The following is an 18,747-nucleotide window of genomic DNA, read 5'->3' as shown; positions in this document are numbered from 1 at the left end:
TTACAGAGACTGAGACATTGGTGGTGACCATGGTTGTGACCTGGTCCAGGCATATTGACACAAACCCTGGGAGATGCCTTTGGAGTTCTTCCTCTGGCCTGTTTGCCAAGGGGTCACTCACACCCACTAGAGTGCAGATTTAATCCAGTTGAGCCAGGGCAGGCAGCCCAGCCTAGGGACTGGCCCTGCCCAACAGCAGGCCCTCAGGCTACTTGTTGGCCTGCATTGACTGGGTGCCTTGATCCTCTACAGGCAGTTAAGTGAGTCTGCCTCTGTGGGGTAGGGCCTACGTGAGGACCAGGTGAACTGTGGGGGGAATTGTTGGAGAGTAGGGGGTCCTCTGCAGTGGTGCATCAGCCTACACTCCAGGGGGTTGGGAAGTGTGCATGGACAAGGACTGTGTTGATGCTGTGTGTGGTCCTGTAGGGGGTGAGGTTTATCAGTTGCAGAAGACCTGTGCTTTAGAAATAGCCATAAAAAGGATCGGCCCCACCTTCATAATTTGAAACAACTGAGTGCTCCTGTGCCTAGGTCCAGCTCCTCTCAGCTGCATTCCTAAGATAACTGACAACAGCCTTGTAGGCCTGAGGCCTATTGCAACTGTAAGCCCCTGAGCCTAGCAACCAGCTACTCTGGGTACCTACACAATTAAGAGGAAAACTGTAACAGGAGTGTGCTGTTAGACCTTGCAGCCAACAGTGCTGAGGCTCCCCAAACCAGATTTACAAACAGCTGGCCCGGGAAGGAAAGACTAGACTACCCAGGTACCTGCATCAAGAACAATCTTGCCACAGCAGAAGGACACAAAGGGGTCACTCCTGGATCATTTGGACTGGTGAGGAGAGGGAAGCACACTGCTTGGCCTCAAAAGGCATCTCTTAAACAAGGCCACTTCTCCAAGATCAGGAGACATAGCCAACTCACCTAATACATAGATATAAGCACAGAGAAAAAAGCATAATGAGGAGACAAAGGAATACATTCCAAGTAAGGGAACAGGACAAAGCCCCAGAAAAAGGAATAAATGAAACAGAAATAAGCGACCAACCCAACAAAGAGTTCAAACAAAAACTCATAAGGATGCTCACAGATACTGGGAGAAGACTAGCTGAGCACAATGAGTTCATCAACAAAGAACTGGAAAATATAAAAAAGAATCAATCAGAAATGAAGACTACAATACTGGAACTGAAAAATTCACTAGAGGGACTCAATAGCAGAGTAGAGGATATAGAAGAACAGATCAGTGAGGTAGATGAAAGACTAGAGGAAATCACCCAAGCTGAATAGAAAAAAGATAATTAGACAGATTGAGAACAATCTAAGGGAACTCTGGGACAATATCAAGCACACTAACATTCATATTATATGTGTCCCAGAAGGAGAAGAGAGAGACAAAAGGGCAGAAAATTTATTTGAAGAAATAATAGCTGAAAATTAACCTAACCTAAGGAAGGAAACAGATATCCAAGTACAGGAAGCACAGAGAGCTCCAAAAAAGATAAGCCCAAAGAGGCCCACACTAAGACACATTATAATTAAAATGTCCAAAATAAAAGACAGAGAATCCAAAAAGTGGCAAGAGAAAGGCAACAAGTGACAAACAAAGGAAAGCCCATAAGGCTATCAGCGGACTTCTCAGCCAAAACCCTACAGGCAAGAAGAGAATGGCATGATATACTTAAAATACTAAAAGGTAAAAACCTACAGCCAAGAATACTCTATCCATCAAGGTTGTCATTCAGATTGGCAGGAAAGATAAAGAGCTTCATAGACAAGCAAAAATTAAAGGAGTTTATCACCAAGAAACCAGTTCTACAAGAAATGCTGAAGTGACCTATTTAAGTGGGAAAGCGATGACCACAAATAGGGATAAAAAATTATCAAAAAAAAAAACCCCAGAAAACCAAGCAATAAAATCACTGGTAAAGATAAAAATATAGTAAAGGTAGCAGATCAACCACTTGTGAAGATAATATGAAGGTTAAAAGACAAAACTACTAAAATTACCTATTTCAATGATAAGTGGGTAATGGATAGACACACACAAAACAAGAGATTAGATATGATTTCAAAGACATAAAACGTGGGAGGAGGGGAGTGAAAAAGTAGAGCTTTTAGAAAGAAGTCAAGCTAAAGAGTCTATCAACTCAATACAGACTGTAATATACATAGAATATTGCATAGGATCCTCATGGTAACCACAAGTCAGAAACCTATAGTAAGTAAGCAAATAAGTAAGACAAAAGAAATCAAATAGATTACTAAAGAAAGCCATCAAACCACAAGGAAAGAGAGCAAGAGAAAAAGAAAGGAACAGAGAAGAACTCTTAAAACACCCAGAAGAGAAAAAGTAACCGAATGGCAATAAATATATATTTATCAATAGCTACTTTAAATGTCAATGGATTAAATGCTCCAATCAAAAGGCATAGGGTGGCTAATTCGATACAAAAACAAGACCCATATATATGCTGCATACAAGAGACACACTTCAGACCTAAAGACACTCTCAAACTGAAAGCAAGAGGATGGAGAAAGACATACCATGCAAATGGCAATGAAAAGAAAGCAGGAGTAGCAATACTTACATCAGACAAAATAGCCTTTAAAACAAAAACTGTAACAAGAGATGAAGAAGCGCACTACATAATGATAAAAGGAACAATCCAGCAAGAAGATATAACACTTGTAAATATCTATGCACCCAACATAGGAGCACGTACATATATAAAGAAATTATTAACAGACATAAAAAGAGAAAGAGACAGTAACACAATAATAGTAGGGGACTTTAACACTCCTCTTACACCAATGGATAGATCATCCAAACAGAAGATCAATAAAGAAACGCTGGCCTTAAGTGACACTTTTGACCAGATGGACTTAGTCGTGGATATATACAGAACATTCCATCCAAAAACCACAGAATACACATTCTTCTCAAATGCACATGGAACATTCTCCAGGATTGATCCCATGTTAGGCCACAAAACAAGTCTCAATAATTTAAGATTGAAATAAAAGCATGCATCTTTTCTGACCACAGAGGTATGAAACTAGAAATCAACTATAGGAAGAAAATCAGAAAAGCCACAAAAATGTGGAGATTAAACAAAATGCTACTGAACAATGATTGGGACAATGAAGAAATCAAAAGAGAAATCAAAATATTCCTGGAGACAAATGAAAATGAAAATATGACATGCCAAAGGATACATCAAAAGCAGTTCTAATAGGGAAGTTTATAGCAATTCAGGCCTAGCTCAACAAAGAAGACAACTCCCAAATAAACAATCTGAAAATGCATCTAAAGGTACTGGAAAAAGAAGAAAAAACAAAGCCCAAAATCAGCAGAAGGAAGAAAATAATAAAAATCAGAGCAGAAATAGATGAAATAGAGACTAAAAAAACCAGAAAAAATTAGTGAAACCAAGAGCTGTTTCTTTGAAAAGATAAACAAAATTGACAAACCCTTAGCTAGACTTACCAAGAAAAAAAGAGAGAAGGCTCAAACAAATAAAATCAGAAATGAAAGAGAAGAAATTACAATGGACACCTCAGGATACAAAAGATAATAAGAGAATACTATGAAAAGCTATATGCCAACAAATTGGATAATGTAGAAGAAATGGATAAATTTTTAGAAACATGCAACCTTCCAAAAGTGGACCAAGAAGAAGTAAAGAATTTGAATAGACTAATCACCAGTAAGGAGATCAAAACAGCAATCAAATACTTCCCCAAGGGGGCCGGCTCCGTGGCCGAGTGGTTAAGTTTGGATCCTGGGAGCGGACATGGCACCGCTTCTCAGGCCACGTTGAGGCGGCATCCCACATCCCAACCTAGAAGGACCTGCAACTAAGATATACAACTATGTACTGGAGGGGGTTTGGGGAATAAAGCAAAAAAAAAAAATAAAGATTGGCAATAGTTGTTAGCCCAGGTGCCGATCCTTAAAAAAATACAAAAAAAAGCACAAATACTTCCCCAAAAATAAAAGTCCAAGACCAGTTGACATCCCTGGGGAATTCTACCGAACAGTCAAAGAAGACTTAATATCTATCCTTCTCGAACTCTTCCAAGAAATTGAAGAGGAGGGGAGGGTTCCTAACTCATTCTAGTTAGCCAACACAATCCTGATAGCAAAACCAGACAAGGACAACACAAAAAAAGAAAATTACAGGCCAATATCACTGATGAACATTGATGCAAAAATCCTCAACAAAATACTAGCAAATCGAATACAACACTACATTAAAAAGATCATACATCATGATCAAGTGGGTTTCATTCAAGGGATTCAGGGATGGTTCAACATCCACAAATCTATCAACATGATACACCACATTAACAAAATGAAGAATAAAAATCACATGATCATCTCAATAGGTGCAGAGAAAGCATCTGAGAAGATACATCAGCAATTTATGATAAAAACTCTAAATAAAATGGGTATAGAAGGAAAATACCTCAACATAATAAAAGCTGTATATGACAAACCCACAGCATATATCATTCTCAACAGAGAAAAACTGAAAGCTATCCCTCTAAGAACGGGAACCAGACAAGGATGCCCACTGTCACCACTCATTTAAAACAGTATTGGAAGTCCTAGCCAGAGCAATCAGGCAAGAAAAAGAAATAAAAGGGATCCACATTGGAAAAGAAGTGAAACTGTCACTCTTTGAAGATGACATGATTTTATATATAGAAAACCCAAAAGAATCCACTAAAAAACTTTTAGAATTAATAAATGAGGGGCCGGCTCCGTGGCAGAGTGGTTAAGTTCGCGCACTCCGCTGCGGTGGCCCAGGGTTCGGATCGCGGACATGGCGCTGCTCGTCAGGCTACGTTGAGGTGGCGTCCCACATCCCACAACTAGAAGGACCTGCAAATAAGATATACAACTATGTACAGGGGGGGTTTGGGGAGATAAAGCAGAAAAAAAAAAAGATTGGCAACAGTTGTTAGCTCAGGTGCCAATCTTTAAAAGAAAAAAAATAAATGAATAGAGTCAATTCACAGGATACAAAATCAACATACAACAATCAGTGACATTTCTACACACTAACAATGAAGTAGCAGAAAGAGAAATTAAGAATACAATCCCATTTACAACAAAAAGAGTAAAATACCTAGGAATAAACTTAACCAAAGAGGTGAAAGAGCTCTACACCAAAAACTATATAACATTGTTGAAAGTAATTGAAGAGGACACAAAGAAATGGGAAGATAGCCGAGTGCTTTTGGATTGGAAGAATTAACATAGTTAAAATGTCCATACTTCCTAAAGCAATCTATAGAGTCAATGCAATCCCTATCAAAGTTCCAACAACATTTTTCACAGAAATAGAACAAAGAATCCTGAAATTTATATGGAACAACAAGAGACCCCGAATAGACAAAGGATTCCTGAGTAAAAAGAACAAAGCTGGAGGTATCACACTCCTTGATTTCAAAATATACTACAAAGCCATAGTAACCAAAACAGCATGGAACTGGCACAAAAACAGACACACAGATCAATGGAACAGAATTGAGAGCCCAGAAAGAAACCCACACATTTATGGACAGCTAATATTCAACAAGGGAGCCAAGAGCATACAGTGGAGAAAGGAGAGTCTCTTCAATAAATCTTGCTGGGAAAACTGGACAGCCACATGCAAAAGAATGAAAGTGGATCATTACCTTACACCATGCACAAAAATCAACACAAAATGGATTAAACACTTGATTGTAAGACCCAAAACCATGAAACTTCTAGAAGAAAACATAGGGAGTATGCTCTTTGACATCGGTCTTAGCAGCATATCTTCAAGTACCATGTCTGATTGGGCAAGGGAAACAAAAGAAAAAATGAACAAATGGGACTACATCAAACTAAAAAGCTTCTGCACAGCAAAGGAAACCATCAACAAAATGAAAAGACAACCGAAAAATTGGGAGAAGATATTTTCAAATCATATATCAGTTAAGGGGTTAATATCCAAAATATACAAAGAACTCATACATCTCAACAACAACAAAAACACCAACAACCCAATTAATAAATGGGCAAAAGATCTGAACAGAGATTTCTCCAAAGAAGATATATGGATGGCCAACAGGCATATGAAAAGATGCTCAACATCATTAGCTATCAGGGAAATGCAAATCAAAACTACAATGAGATATCACCTCACTCCGGTCAGAATGGCTATAATTAACAAGACAGGAAACAACAATGTTGGAGAGGATGTGGAGAGAAGGGAACCCTTGTACACTGCTGGCGGGAGTGCCAACTGGTGCAGCCACTATGCAAAGCAGTATGGAGTATCTTCAGAAAATTAAGAATAGACCTACCATATGATCCAGCTATTCCACTGCTGGGTATTTATCCAAAGAACTTGAAAACACAAATGCATAAAGATACTTTCACCACTATGTTCATGGCAGCATTATTCACAATAGCCAAGACTGGGAGGCAACATAGGTGCCCATTAAGGGACGAATGGATAAAGAAGATGAGGTATATATACATAATGGTATACTACTCAGCCATAAGAAATGATGAAATATGGCCATTTGTGATAACATGGGTGGACCTTGAGGGTATTATGCTAAGTGAAATAAGTGAGAGGGAGAAAGTCAAATACGGTTTGATCTCACTCATAAGTAGAAGATAAAAACAACGACAAACAAACACATAGCAACAGATATTGGATTGGTGGTTACTATAAGGGAAGGAGGGAAGGGGGAGAGCGAAAGGGGTGATTAGACTCACATGTGAGGGGATGGCCTATAATTAGTTTTTGGGTGGTGAACATGATGTAATCTACACAGAATTCGAAATATATTACGATGAACATCTGAAAGCTATATGATGTTATAATCCAATGTTACTGCAATAAAAATAAATAAATGAATTGAAACTAAGAAAACAAAAAAAATGAAAATTACTGAGAATGAAAATGAGAAAGTGACAGTTTTATGAAAGTTCAGGAACAAGGGCCACCTAGCCACTCAAAATATCATAGCAAGTTACAGAAAATACTTAACAGTTAAATTCTCTCACACTGACTGTTTTGAGCAATTTACACATGAGAAAACAGAGGGAAAAAAATAAAAGAGATCAATTTGATACTTACTTTGGTTGGGTGCTTGGAAAATAGAAATAGCAGGATAACGTACACTAGGAGCCCACCAAAGGACACCAGCTGCCATTGGCCCAATTTGGCAGTGTCAAAGATCAGCCAGAAAACAACTCCCAGGATCAGAGAGCTCCAAATCACCCTGAGGAACCAGAAAGGGGGCATCTTTTGTTGTATTTGTGGCATTGTTTGTAGCATCCAAGTGCTAACTTGAAACTCTTAACCAGGCTTAAACTAACAAACAAAATATTTTAAGAGTAACACACTCTGGCACCAGAAGTTATACTTCCAGAAATTGCAACAGACCCTCTTTTGTTGTGTCTATAAAGGCAGATAGCCAAAACATCAAGCAATGTGTCCCCCTCATTCACAACCCTTGGGCCCTTCAAGGATATATAAAGGGGTCAGAGAGAAGAAAGGATGTTTGGAGAGAAGTCTGGTGGTTTTTTTGAGAGATCTACACGGAGTCTCACCTCCAGTTTGGAAGACAGGTGAGGCATTACCTTCTTCCCTTGAAGGGAGAATTTGAAATGCATTCTCTGCAGTTGGGGGACCTCACCTGAGACCCAGAGAGCCAAGTCAGACCTCAGAGTGGATTCAGCTCCCCAGGGAATCTAGTGGGCATGACAAGGCTGACTCATGGCTTGGATGGCAGAACCAGAAAGGGTGCTGTGTTGGGATTGCACAATCCTGGTTTATTAGGCCAAGGATGTGTGAAGGTTCCTGGTAGATCCCAGGTGGGCCATGCTGGGGAGAATGGGCCCTGGGTCCTACCCAGCAGGGCCACCTGGAGGGAGAGGAGGTCCCACAGAGAGAGGCTGTGACAAATGCCCTGAGTGGTCACCTGCAGGTCACAGGTTCCTGTAGGAGAGGGTTGGCTTTAGTAATTCACAGACCCTTCCTCTCAAGGGGGCCAGCTTCATGCCTAGAGGAGAGGGTCACCTCCCCAAGTGAGAACCACCCCATCCTTTGGACAATATCTTATCATTTAGTGGCAGTTGAAATTAAGGCAGTTTGTAGAGACATTTGAACTAATCTCGAATGAGTCATTATCTTATTGAGGTCTTGATTTCCTGTTTGTAAAATGAAGGCATTTTAGCAGATTATTCCCTAGGTTGTCTCTAGCTTCAATATCCCATAAGTGAGGAAGCAATTTCAGAACACAGTTTTGGAAGAGTGTTCAAAAGGACAAAGATCGCTCTCAACAGCAGTAAGAGAACCAACTGCATTTACCACTTCAGACAGAACCAATGGCTGTCCAGAAACCTTCTGCCAGGAGACAGGAGCTCTTTGATTCGATGCTCATATTTGGCCATACAGTGATCCCAGACCACAAAGAAGATGGCAGCCACGGTGATCACGAAGAGAGGAAGGGCTCGGTGAAAGTTGAGGGCACACGCGGCAATCACCACAGCCAGGTAACCTGCCGGGAATCAGACACAGATGGGGCCCATCAGCACCAGCTGGAGACCAGCCACAGCACCAATCGGCTCCGCCAAGGGGGGTTCAGTCAAGGAAGCATTGAAGGCGGGGGTGCTTGTGATAGGGCTGTGGGCTCCTCTGACTATAAGTAGCGGATTTTGGTGGCTTGTGTTGTTTTTCCAGGCAAGTCCTAACAGTGTCACCATGAACCCTAGGAGGACAGCGTGCTAGGTCTTTTTCTCTCACAGAACCTTGTGAGTTCTCGAATCCTGATGCTTCGTCACTGGGCCTCTCACTCAGTACTAACCACTTTTTTCTGGCATTCAGACTTGGCAGGCGAGCTTCCATCAGAGAAAGGCCAGGAGTTGAAGCCACCACTGACTAAAGGTATTGATTCTCCTGGTTTGCAGCTCAGATTTGGCCTAAGCTTGAGTAGGAAAACAGGCCCACCAACAATCTCTAAGTGTCCCGGGATCTCTACAGGAAAGGGAATGGGGTGGGGCAATTACCAAGGGGGCTGCTTTTGAAGAAGAGGTTGTAGGATAAGAACAACAAGGTTTCCTGTTAAAGGTCAGCAAACATGGTCTGATGTTACATCTGGGCTGCCACGTGCTTTGTAAGTGGCCAGTACATCTGTATTTGTATGTTTGTATCTGTATTCTACAAATAAAGTCTCATGGGAACACAGCCACACTGTCTGTGTGCTTTTGTACCATAACGTAGAGTTATGTGGGTTTTGCCGTATGCAAAGCCTGAGACACCATCTGGCCTGGGACACAGAAAGTTTATAGCTGTTCCCTATTCCTGCGGTGTGAGCACCAGCAGACCCACTGACCTCGGGGAGCAGTGGTCTTGGGTTAAAGTCTCTGGACTTGGGTGGGAGTATCACATCTTATAGACAGGAGTACCCTTTAAAATGGGCTTCAGAGCCCTTTGTTTGGGAGGGAGCAAAACTGGAGACCTGCTCATCTGTGAGGACAGTACGGTCTTGCCTTCGGGCAAGAAGAGTAAGCTACCTGACCCCAGGCTCCTCCTCGTGTTGTGTTTGTGTAGAGTATTAATTGCTTATATTTCCCCTGCCCTTAGGTTTCTACCTTGTGATTATCACCATGTTTTCCACTTACCTGGATTTGATGAACCAACCCTCAAATCCACACCACAGCCACAAAAGCCACAGGAGTAGGGGACCTAAAATGTTAGCTGCTGCTACAAAAACTGGACAGGGGACAGCTCTGCATAGGTGTCACCCACTGAGAGCCCCCACCAGTGGCTTCCTGGTTGATTCTCTCCCTCTCTGGATGATTCCATGAGGTCCAGGGCAGGGGGCAGACTTATTTTCTTTCCACAGAAAGCTCATATTTGAGGTATCGGCAAAAAGAGACACTCGATTCCATCCCCTTTGTTACTTACCAGCTAATAAGATGCCCCAGAAGATGTATCGAAAGCTGGTTTTGTGTTTCTGAGAAAAGTCCTGAAATCTGCCATGCTTCCTTTCCAGATACCTGTAAGAAGACAAAAACCAAAAGGCAGGCAGAAGTCAACACCAAAATCATGAACTAAACTGGCAGCTAAGGCTGGATGGGGCTTTGTAACTAAGGCAAGCAAACAACCAAACACATAAGTGCATGTCCTACAATATAGAAGCGGGAAACTCTTTTCATTTTAGACTAAAACCAGTCATCGCTTCTATCTGTCTTTGCCAAATGGATGTGATTTGGTGAATTGCATGTGCCAGCCCTTGAGGGGTTACAGAGCTGAGAAAATGTGCTCCTGGAAATGGAGCAGGGGAGATGGAGAACTAACCAAAAGCTGGAAATAAATCATAGGACGAGGGTGTTTCTCACTGGACTATGAGGGCCGCCATTAGCTTTCAAGCTGCTGTTATTAAAGGTTGATTTAGAAAAAAAAAAAAATCCAATGAACTGTCATCCCTTCTAGTTCCATAAAGTCTGAGTAAGCTGGTGGTTCCCTGTCCTCGCCCACCATACTTTTCAGTGGGAGGCTGACAGACTTCACTGGGTGCTTGAAAAGTAAAGTAGGATTTTGTGGATCTGAGAGCTATTAACCAGCAGGTTGTAATATGGCTTTCTCCGAAAGTTCTAGAATTGTAATCATGTCTTTGTTTCTCTTCAGAGTTTTGTTATGGGGTGGTGGGTATGTTACTGGATGAAACATGAGTGTCCTTCTTGGCAAGTTAATCAACCTACATGTGAAGTAGTTGTCACACAAAGCAGAAATTTTGTTTGTGGCATGCAGGAAAGAAAATGGAAACCATAGGAAATAACTCACAAAATCTATGGTTCCTTGACCACAGGGAGGTGGGTACATTTATTTGGAGTAGGGAATTAATATTCAAAGGGGAAGTTTTATCATCATAAGTAGAGGTGGCAGAAGCTTGCACATGCATGGTTTGAAATCCTGCATTTACATGCAACGCATGATCTCAAAACAGCTGCTTTGCCCCTCCCAGAGGAGAATTTACAATGTTAATGAGGGCAGGTTACTTTAGTACAACTCTTCGCCTCTTGGCATAGGTGGCATTCCTGTGCTTGCGGTCTCGGCGGGTCTGGTCCAGTTCAAAGCGGTCGGGTCCAGGGTGGTTGTCATTTAGAGCTTCTTCCTCGTGCATAGCTGAAACCACATAAGCTCAAGACCCCAAAGTTGCTGGAGAGAAGAATGTCTGCAACTTTCAAGAAGACAAAAGAATTAGGTCAAACACAAAAGTTTAGAGTTTAGGCAGGACAAGAGAAGAGGGTTGGAGTCCGTGGCTGGTGACAGAATCCCTCCTCTACTTTTATCCTGCTCCTCATTCTTGAGGGCGTGGGTCAAAGGTCCATATTCTGTAACTACTTTCTCCTGAGTGTAGGCGTTGTCATAGGGGCCAGTAAAGGAGTAGAATTTTTCCTGCTGGTCTAAGGTAAGTTTGTGGGTCACCAGGCATGGCTCTAAGTTGTTCATATCCTTGATTAACAGGCAGGGGGCAGTCACAGCTCTCAGGCATGAGGGCCGTCTTGTTGCCAACAGGTGTCTAGCAGCTTTGAGAAACAGGCTATCAATCTCTTTAAAGGTCCCAACATTTGGGCTAATCCTCCCAGAGTTATTCCTTCTCTTTCATGAAGGTACAAGTCAGATGGTTTGCTCAGGTCTGGAAAGACCAGTGTAGGTGCTTCTATTAGTAAGTTTCCAAGCTTATTGTAAGCTTAGTCACATAGCTCATCCCTTTCAAATGGCTCTGTTTCTGGCCCCTGTAATTTGTCACAGAGAGGCTTAGCAATCACTCCAAATTAGGGATCCACATGTGCCAGAACCCAGCCATCTCAAGCATCCTCATAGCTGCCTACATGTTCTTGGTGGAGAAGTTGACATATTACCATTTTCCTCTCTTGAGAAAGGTGGTGCTGCCCTTTTGATATAATAAACCTCAAATACTTTACAGTCTCTTTAGATACCAGTGTTTTTCCCTTAGACACTCAATATCCCTTACTGGCTAAGAAGTTTAACATGGTCACCGTGTTCTCATCAGAGATTTTCTTAGAAGGACTGGCTACTTGGATGTCATCCACATACCATAACACAGTGCTTAGTTTTAATTTTAATTCCCTTAAATCTCAGCCCAGGATTTCCCCAAAAATTGTAGGGGAGGTTTTAAATCCATGGGGTAAGACAGCCCAGTAGCACTGTTGTTTCTGGAGGGAGTCTGGTTCCTCCCATTCAAACACAAACTACTCTTGGGACTCGGGGTCCAATGGCATGTAAAATAAATCAACTTTTAAATCTAGTGCTGTACGAAACACGCTGTCCCAGGGAGATTAGCCAGCAGGTGTAAGGATGAGGTCCTACAGGATGTGGGTCTTGGACTGTTTTGTTGACAGCCCTAAGGTCTTGAACAAATCTGTACTCCCCTTTTCCTGGCTTTTGAATGGGTAAAATGGGAGTGTTACATGGGGATCTGCATGGCCAGATTATTCCTTGTTTTAACAGTTGGCCAGTTACAGGAAGGATTTTTCTTATGGCTTCTGACTTTAGGGGATATTGTTTTCCCAGAGGCCAGTGACCATTCTGCTTTAAGTCCACCTTTGCAGGTATGGCACCAGCTGCCTGTCCCATTTGTCCTTGTGTCCGTAACTCTGAGCTGATTCAGCTTAGAATGTTTGAGGGAATTTCTTCCTTTTCAGGTACTGGTTGTCTTGTAACAAGGCCATGAGCTCAACTTCCCAATTTTTGGGAACTTGGATTTCTATTTTGTCTTGTTCCCAGTTTATTGAGGTCCTTAGTTTTCATAATATGTCCCTCCCAAGGAGAGGGTATTCTGGCAGATATAGAAAAGCACATCTTAATGTTTTGGATCCTATTTCACAGGTCAAGGGCTCCAGAAACCTTCTGGTCTCTCCTCTACCTGATACTCCTTGTCTATCACATTTTCTTTTTTGAAAGGGTTCCTTTCCGGGTATTTCACACCAGGAATGTGGCGCCATTATCAAGCAAAATTCAACATGCTCTCCTCCCACTGCTAAGGTTACCCATGGCCCTTCTGGGGAGATGAGGACTGGTTGCCTGGAGCCAACTGGGGAGCCCCATGCCCCATCACATCTCATCTGTAGTCATGGGAAGTTGTCATGGCTTGGTCTTGTCCAATCCCTTTGAACTCTCTGGGGTTGGTTCGGACAATCCCCATGCCCTTCCCGTCTGTAGTTGCACACTGATTAGGCCCTAACTTCATTGGTGGCCTCTGGTCTCATGGTAGGGGCCAGGGTCACTCACCCATGGCATCTTCTCCTTCTCCCTTGGCTGACCTTGAGCAGACTGGAGGATCACCATGAGCAGGGTATCTTGCATCTGCATCTCTGGGTCATCTTTCATTTCTTTTGTCATATCTCAGGTGTTGAGCACCCTGAAGGCTACCTCCACTAACTACGTATGAAACTCTTTTCTTGTAGTTTTTACTTTCACAAACTTTCTGTCACTTGCTTCTTACATTTAGAATTTGTTCCACGTCTTCCTTCCCTTTTTTTTTCTAGTACTGTTAGACAAATTTATATTTTTTAACAAAACAAATAAAAATATCTGTAGTCCTTATGTATCCTTTACTGAAAACATACATTTTACTTTCTTTGAATACAAAGATCTTTCCCTCATTAACTTTTAGTAGCTTTAATCACATATATTAATTAGAATTTTTAGCCCTCATGGACTTTGATTTTGTCTGTGAAAACGAAGAAGTAATTATATACTGTGTTTTACACTAGTATTCTGTAGCTTGGCATATTTATAAATACTTTTTATAATTTTTAGGAACATGTTTCTTCATATTATAATCTTTTAACAAAATATAGGATGTGTTTACTAATAGACCTGAACATCTTTTAGTTTTTTTGTAATAAGAAGCCAAAAGTAGATTAACGTTTATCTGATATTTTATCTTACTTAGAAATTATCTAGCTATTTGATGAATTTTTATCACAATTTAATCGAGTAAAACTTCAAAGTTTTAACTTACCCAAAGAGAGTTTAGAAGTTATTCTAAATGCGTGTGTTACAAAATATAATTATTGTTAAAAGTTTATCCATAAACTCTTATCTCACTTATATTTAAGCCATTTGTTTTTAACAATCATATCTAGATTACTAGAAAAATTTTATGTGAGACCAAAGCAGTTAGCCACCATTTTAAGCTGTTGTATGTATATATATATTGGAACACATGATTATTATTAAAAAGTTCTCCCAAAACCTTTTACCTTTTTACATCTATTTAGTTTAGTTGTTTACAACAATTATTTACACTGCCTATAAAATCTCTATGGAATAGCAGACAAAATTAGCTAGGAGTTTAAGTTATCTTTGTTGACAAATTCTGTAACGGAGACAACATGAGTCTGCCTGACTCATAAAGGCTGATGTTTCCATTCCATCCCATGTTGATAACTGTGTGGAAAAGTCTACTTTAATTAAACCAAAAAATAAGCATTAGCCAGGACTACTCCCTTCTGCTTTTGTTACCGAAGCACAGCTCGCATTTCACTAATGAACCTCAAATACCCTCCAGCTGATGGAAACAAGAGCCAAATGGGGGATGAGGTGAGGGACGCTGAGGAAAAATACTTTGGAATTGAAGTCACCTGGAATATTCAGAACTATGACTCTTTCCTTGGGACTTAGTCCCTGTTGTATGTTCCTGAGCACTGTAAAAGTTAAACAAAGATCATTTGTCTTAGGTTTTGGTCAGTTCATTGACTTTGATGGAAATGCATGGTTGGGAAAGAAATATACTGTGAGTATCCCAGTTGAAGAATAATAGCCCAGTGCTGTGAATGTTTGTGGGAGAGAGTGGGGCAGACAGCCCACGATCATCTCCAGTGGTTCTCTGTATAGAGATTAATTTTATGTGTAGTTTTTCAAGGCCTTGAGAATGTAAAGTTCTTTATGCTCTTACTCCTTTGAGCTGATAGTCAATTTAAATTCTTGGTTGAAAGAGGAGTTAAAGTGTTGGACTTGGTAAGACAGATTTGTTGGATGAAATAAACTAATGCCAAGTGTTCCTGAGATTCTCTTCAGCCTGTTTAGAACGTGGCCTTGCATAGAGCACTGAGCTAAGCCAGCCAGAGTTCTGCCTTTGTGCTTCCTCTATGTGTTCCTAGGTAGACAGCAGCGTGTGAGGAAATGTGGCCCTGGCCTCCACAGGGACCCAGAGGTGGGAGAATGTGAGCCCTGCCACCGAGCCTGGGAAACCTGCACAGGTCTTGGCTATGACAAGTGCAGCAGCTGCCGAGAAGGACAGAAGCTGCTGCATGGGATCTGTGGGGGTCCAGCCCAGATCCAGGTGGAAGGAAAATTCTGTAATGGTATGTGCCTCCCAAGGAGAGATCCAGGTGACTAGCTGCCTTCCCTGCCTCCTTCCTCCTTTAAGCCTTGCCTTTGGGATCTCCAAGAAATGAAGCCTGGGCAGTGAAACAAAAGTTTGGAGTGAGAATCAAGTTTGGGCCACTGCTGGGGCCTCTTTGAGGCTCACAGTGGGAGAGGGCAGGAGGCTGTATTTGGTTGGCATTTGGCCAGGAGAGAAAATCCATAGGGCAACGTACAATTGGTCTGGCCACTTGAGTTTCTACCTGGGTGGAGTAGAACTTGGAGCATGTAGAGAGAGTCATATAGGGAAATGGCCCAACTATTATTTTCTCTAAGATTTCAGAATAGCTTCTATCACATTCATGTTCCTCTTTATTATGATAATGGATAATGTTACTGGTAGGATCAGCTTTTCCAGTTAGACAAGAAAGAGCTGCTCTGAAGGATTGGAACTGAAGTGAAAACAGCTGCCCTTTCTGGCTGGATGATTAGAACTTGTCATCATGCAAGCTTGCCTTTTAAAAGTTGCCCTCTCCAGCTGCAGATGAGGAAGGGGAGGGCTTGAGGGGGGACAGGAAGGAGGAAAGTGCCAGAGCCTGGAATCTAACAGTAAGACTGCGCGTATTCACTCCTACCTGAGTCTGCACGATTGGTCCCCTCTCTCTGGAGCTTGGGTCACAGGCTTCCTTGCAAGGTAATTACAAACTTTCGGGGTCCTCTCCTTGTCTGAGGTGAGTAAAGACAAAATCCTCTTCCTGCTGGAAAAATCTGACTCACATTCTGTGCAGAGATGCTCAGGAAAACAAAAGATGCTCTCTGTTTAATTTTGAGGCAAGGATTGGTGAAAAACGTCATTTCAGAGCAGAAGCCACAGCAGCTGAAAGGTCTGTTCAGGAGGAATCCTCTAAGGGCTGGAGAGAGAGAGATCTGGGGCTGGAGAAAAGGCTCCTGCTGCCTCTCAGAGGAAGGATGTCATGGCTGCTGCCTGTTGTGATAGTGTAGCACATGTGACTGAAAGGAAATTTGGCAACAGATGTTAGCTCAGGGCCAAACTTCCTCATCAAAAACAGAACCAAAAAAAGCAATTTATATCTGACAGAGGAAAACAAAGTGGTTTCCAGCACACCATTCCTGTACTGGGGCAGCAAGGCAGGCACCCGTGAAGCCACAAGGATACATGTTCAGACTCTCTAGTGAGGTGCTTAGGGATGGATCCTCATGTCTGCACCATTGCCTCAAGCATGCTCTTGCCCTCCATAGACTTGCTAGTCAACCCGGGTCTCTTTCTGGATTAATGCTGTTGAAAGAATGATTTGTGAGAGCAGTATGTGGGAGATGAGTGGCAAGTATGCAAAACCTAAACCAGAGGATCACATATTTTGCATCCAACATGGTCTCTTATACTTTATAGCTGGGTTTTATTGACGTACGCTTCCCTAAAACCCGATGTTAGCTTTCAGAAAACAAGGATACATGGTCTTTTGTTTGGTTGGTTTCTACCCCGAGCATTACTGCATTTCATGATGCAAATACTGCACTTACACTGTAAAATGCAGATGAGGATATGTCTGGGGGAGACCCAGTCATTCCCACTAACTCAAGTCTCACGACACAGGACACAACACGAAGTCCTCTTTATCCCTTGGAGAGGGTCACTGAACACCTTTTCTTCTCCCTTTAATTTAAATTAACCTTCCCATTTACCTAACTACACACCAAAGTCTCAAAACTTTATCACTCTGATGTAGTTGTTGTCCCCCAATGGCTCAAAGCCACCTTTTCATTTATATATTGAATTCACAAACAAATTAGTTTTCCACAAATGGGATCTCTAATTAGGATCAGCTTCATTTGAAACTGTGCAGTAAATGGGAAAATGAGAAGATTAGAAAGCACCGTTAATAGCAATGCAAATAACCTTTAAATCAATCTGGATATGTCCAAGAAGTTGCTCTTCTCTTCCATTTAGGAAATAGAAAACTTTGACCTGCCATTGGCAATAATCTCCACAGCATGCATAAAAATAGTGATAATGGTAATTTTAAAAAAATGTCAACCCAACACCTGCGTAGCTCGTTTGCAGTACAAAATGCTTTCAGTTGCATCCTCATGTCCTTTGATCTTGCATCTGCTTTGTGTGCAGTAGAGGAGGTGTTTTTACTTCATTTCACAGACACAGGGCCAAGGGGTTACCGGGGGAGTCGAGTTACTTAGTTTGGGTCTCAGTTCTACCGTGTATCACCTGAGTGCCCTTGATTAGCTACTTAATGTCTCTGAACCTCAGTAAATCTATCAAATGAGGGTAAAAACAGGACCTCCCACATCCGGACGCTGTGATAAGCGGTAATAGACATGTGGTAACCTGGGTAAAACACTGTAGCTGTCAGTGGAGGACAGAGGGGTGAGTCGATCTTCCCAAGGATGAACAGTTTAATCTGCAGACCCAGGAAGAACCTGGGCCTTACCTGAGGTGAGAATTGATTTAGGAGCAGAACCAAGATCGGACATTCCCAGCACTTAACCTTTCCCATTTCTGCCAGCCTCTGAGCAGGAGAGCGCTCTGAAAGAATGAGAGGATTGCTGACTCTCCTTTGGGGCTGGGATGCAACGCAAACATTTGATGATCAGGAGAAGACTCTATAATGAACAGAACCCACAGAACTGTGCTTGGACTCCCGAAGCCTGGAAATGCCTGCCACATATTGCTTCTCCTCCCAGACTCAGCCTAGGGTGGCCTGTGCAACTAGGGGACAATGCACAACGCTGAAGCCCAAACTGGCCACAAGGTAGCAGGAGGTCGCCAGCAAGGATGCTCAAGCCCAAACTTCACGCTGGAGCAAATCAGGCCAGGGCACTGATGATGTCTGACGCCGAAGACCACAAACTGAGACATTCCTACCAATCCTAAACCTAAGTTAGTGCCCAAAGTTCTGCAGATGCCATTCCTCTGCCTAAAGCTCTCTGTCTCTTATTCAAGACAGTGAAATAGGCACCTCCTCAATCTTCACACACCAAAGGGAACCTCAAGGTGATCACGAACTTATTCCAACACAAATGACTACTTCTGTTTGCAGAATTTCAAATGTAGAAAGGAATTGAGAAACTTTAGGGAGCAACACTCCAGAATCCCCTGAACCATCTTATTACAATTTTTTCTTATAAAAATAAACATATCTTTAAAAAAGGTGAAATCTAAATTATTTCTATATAACTCAATTACGATCAACATTTTAAAACCTGGATTTTCTTACCAACCTATGTGTTTCTGAGCTGTCTTCTCTCACTCTCTACAAAAGTGAATGTTTAAGGATTATAGAATAGTTTAAATAATAGCCTAATGATATACAAG

General features: G+C 41.9%; 1 protein-coding gene across 1 annotated transcript in view; it reads right to left on the bottom strand.

Moving 5' to 3' along the window:
- The window catches only part of LOC106825816 (solute carrier family 28 member 3-like), a 40,228-nt gene extending 23,817 nt beyond the window's left edge, over positions 1 to 16,411 (bottom strand). Inside the window, exons 1-5 of the mRNA XM_014832789.3 lie at positions 16,034 to 16,411; positions 11,060 to 11,241; positions 9,966 to 10,057; positions 8,367 to 8,556; positions 7,131 to 7,275 (exon numbers count right to left, since the gene is read on the bottom strand). Coding sequence (XP_014688275.2) covers positions 7,131 to 7,275; positions 8,367 to 8,556; positions 9,966 to 10,057; positions 11,060 to 11,184 — 552 coding nt within the window. The 5' untranslated portion in view covers positions 11,185 to 11,241; positions 16,034 to 16,411. The remainder of the gene's footprint in view (positions 1 to 7,130; positions 7,276 to 8,366; positions 8,557 to 9,965; positions 10,058 to 11,059; positions 11,242 to 16,033) is intronic.
- Positions 16,412 to 18,747: the final 2,336 nt, after the last annotated feature.

Source organism: Equus asinus, chromosome 23, assembly GCF_041296235.1.
Source record: "Equus asinus isolate D_3611 breed Donkey chromosome 23, EquAss-T2T_v2, whole genome shotgun sequence".
In the NCBI taxonomy this organism is placed as follows: Eukaryota; Metazoa; Chordata; class Mammalia; order Perissodactyla; family Equidae; genus Equus; species Equus asinus.
The sequence above is the reverse complement of the archived record's forward strand: the minus strand, read 5'-3'. Positions and strand labels throughout refer to the sequence as shown.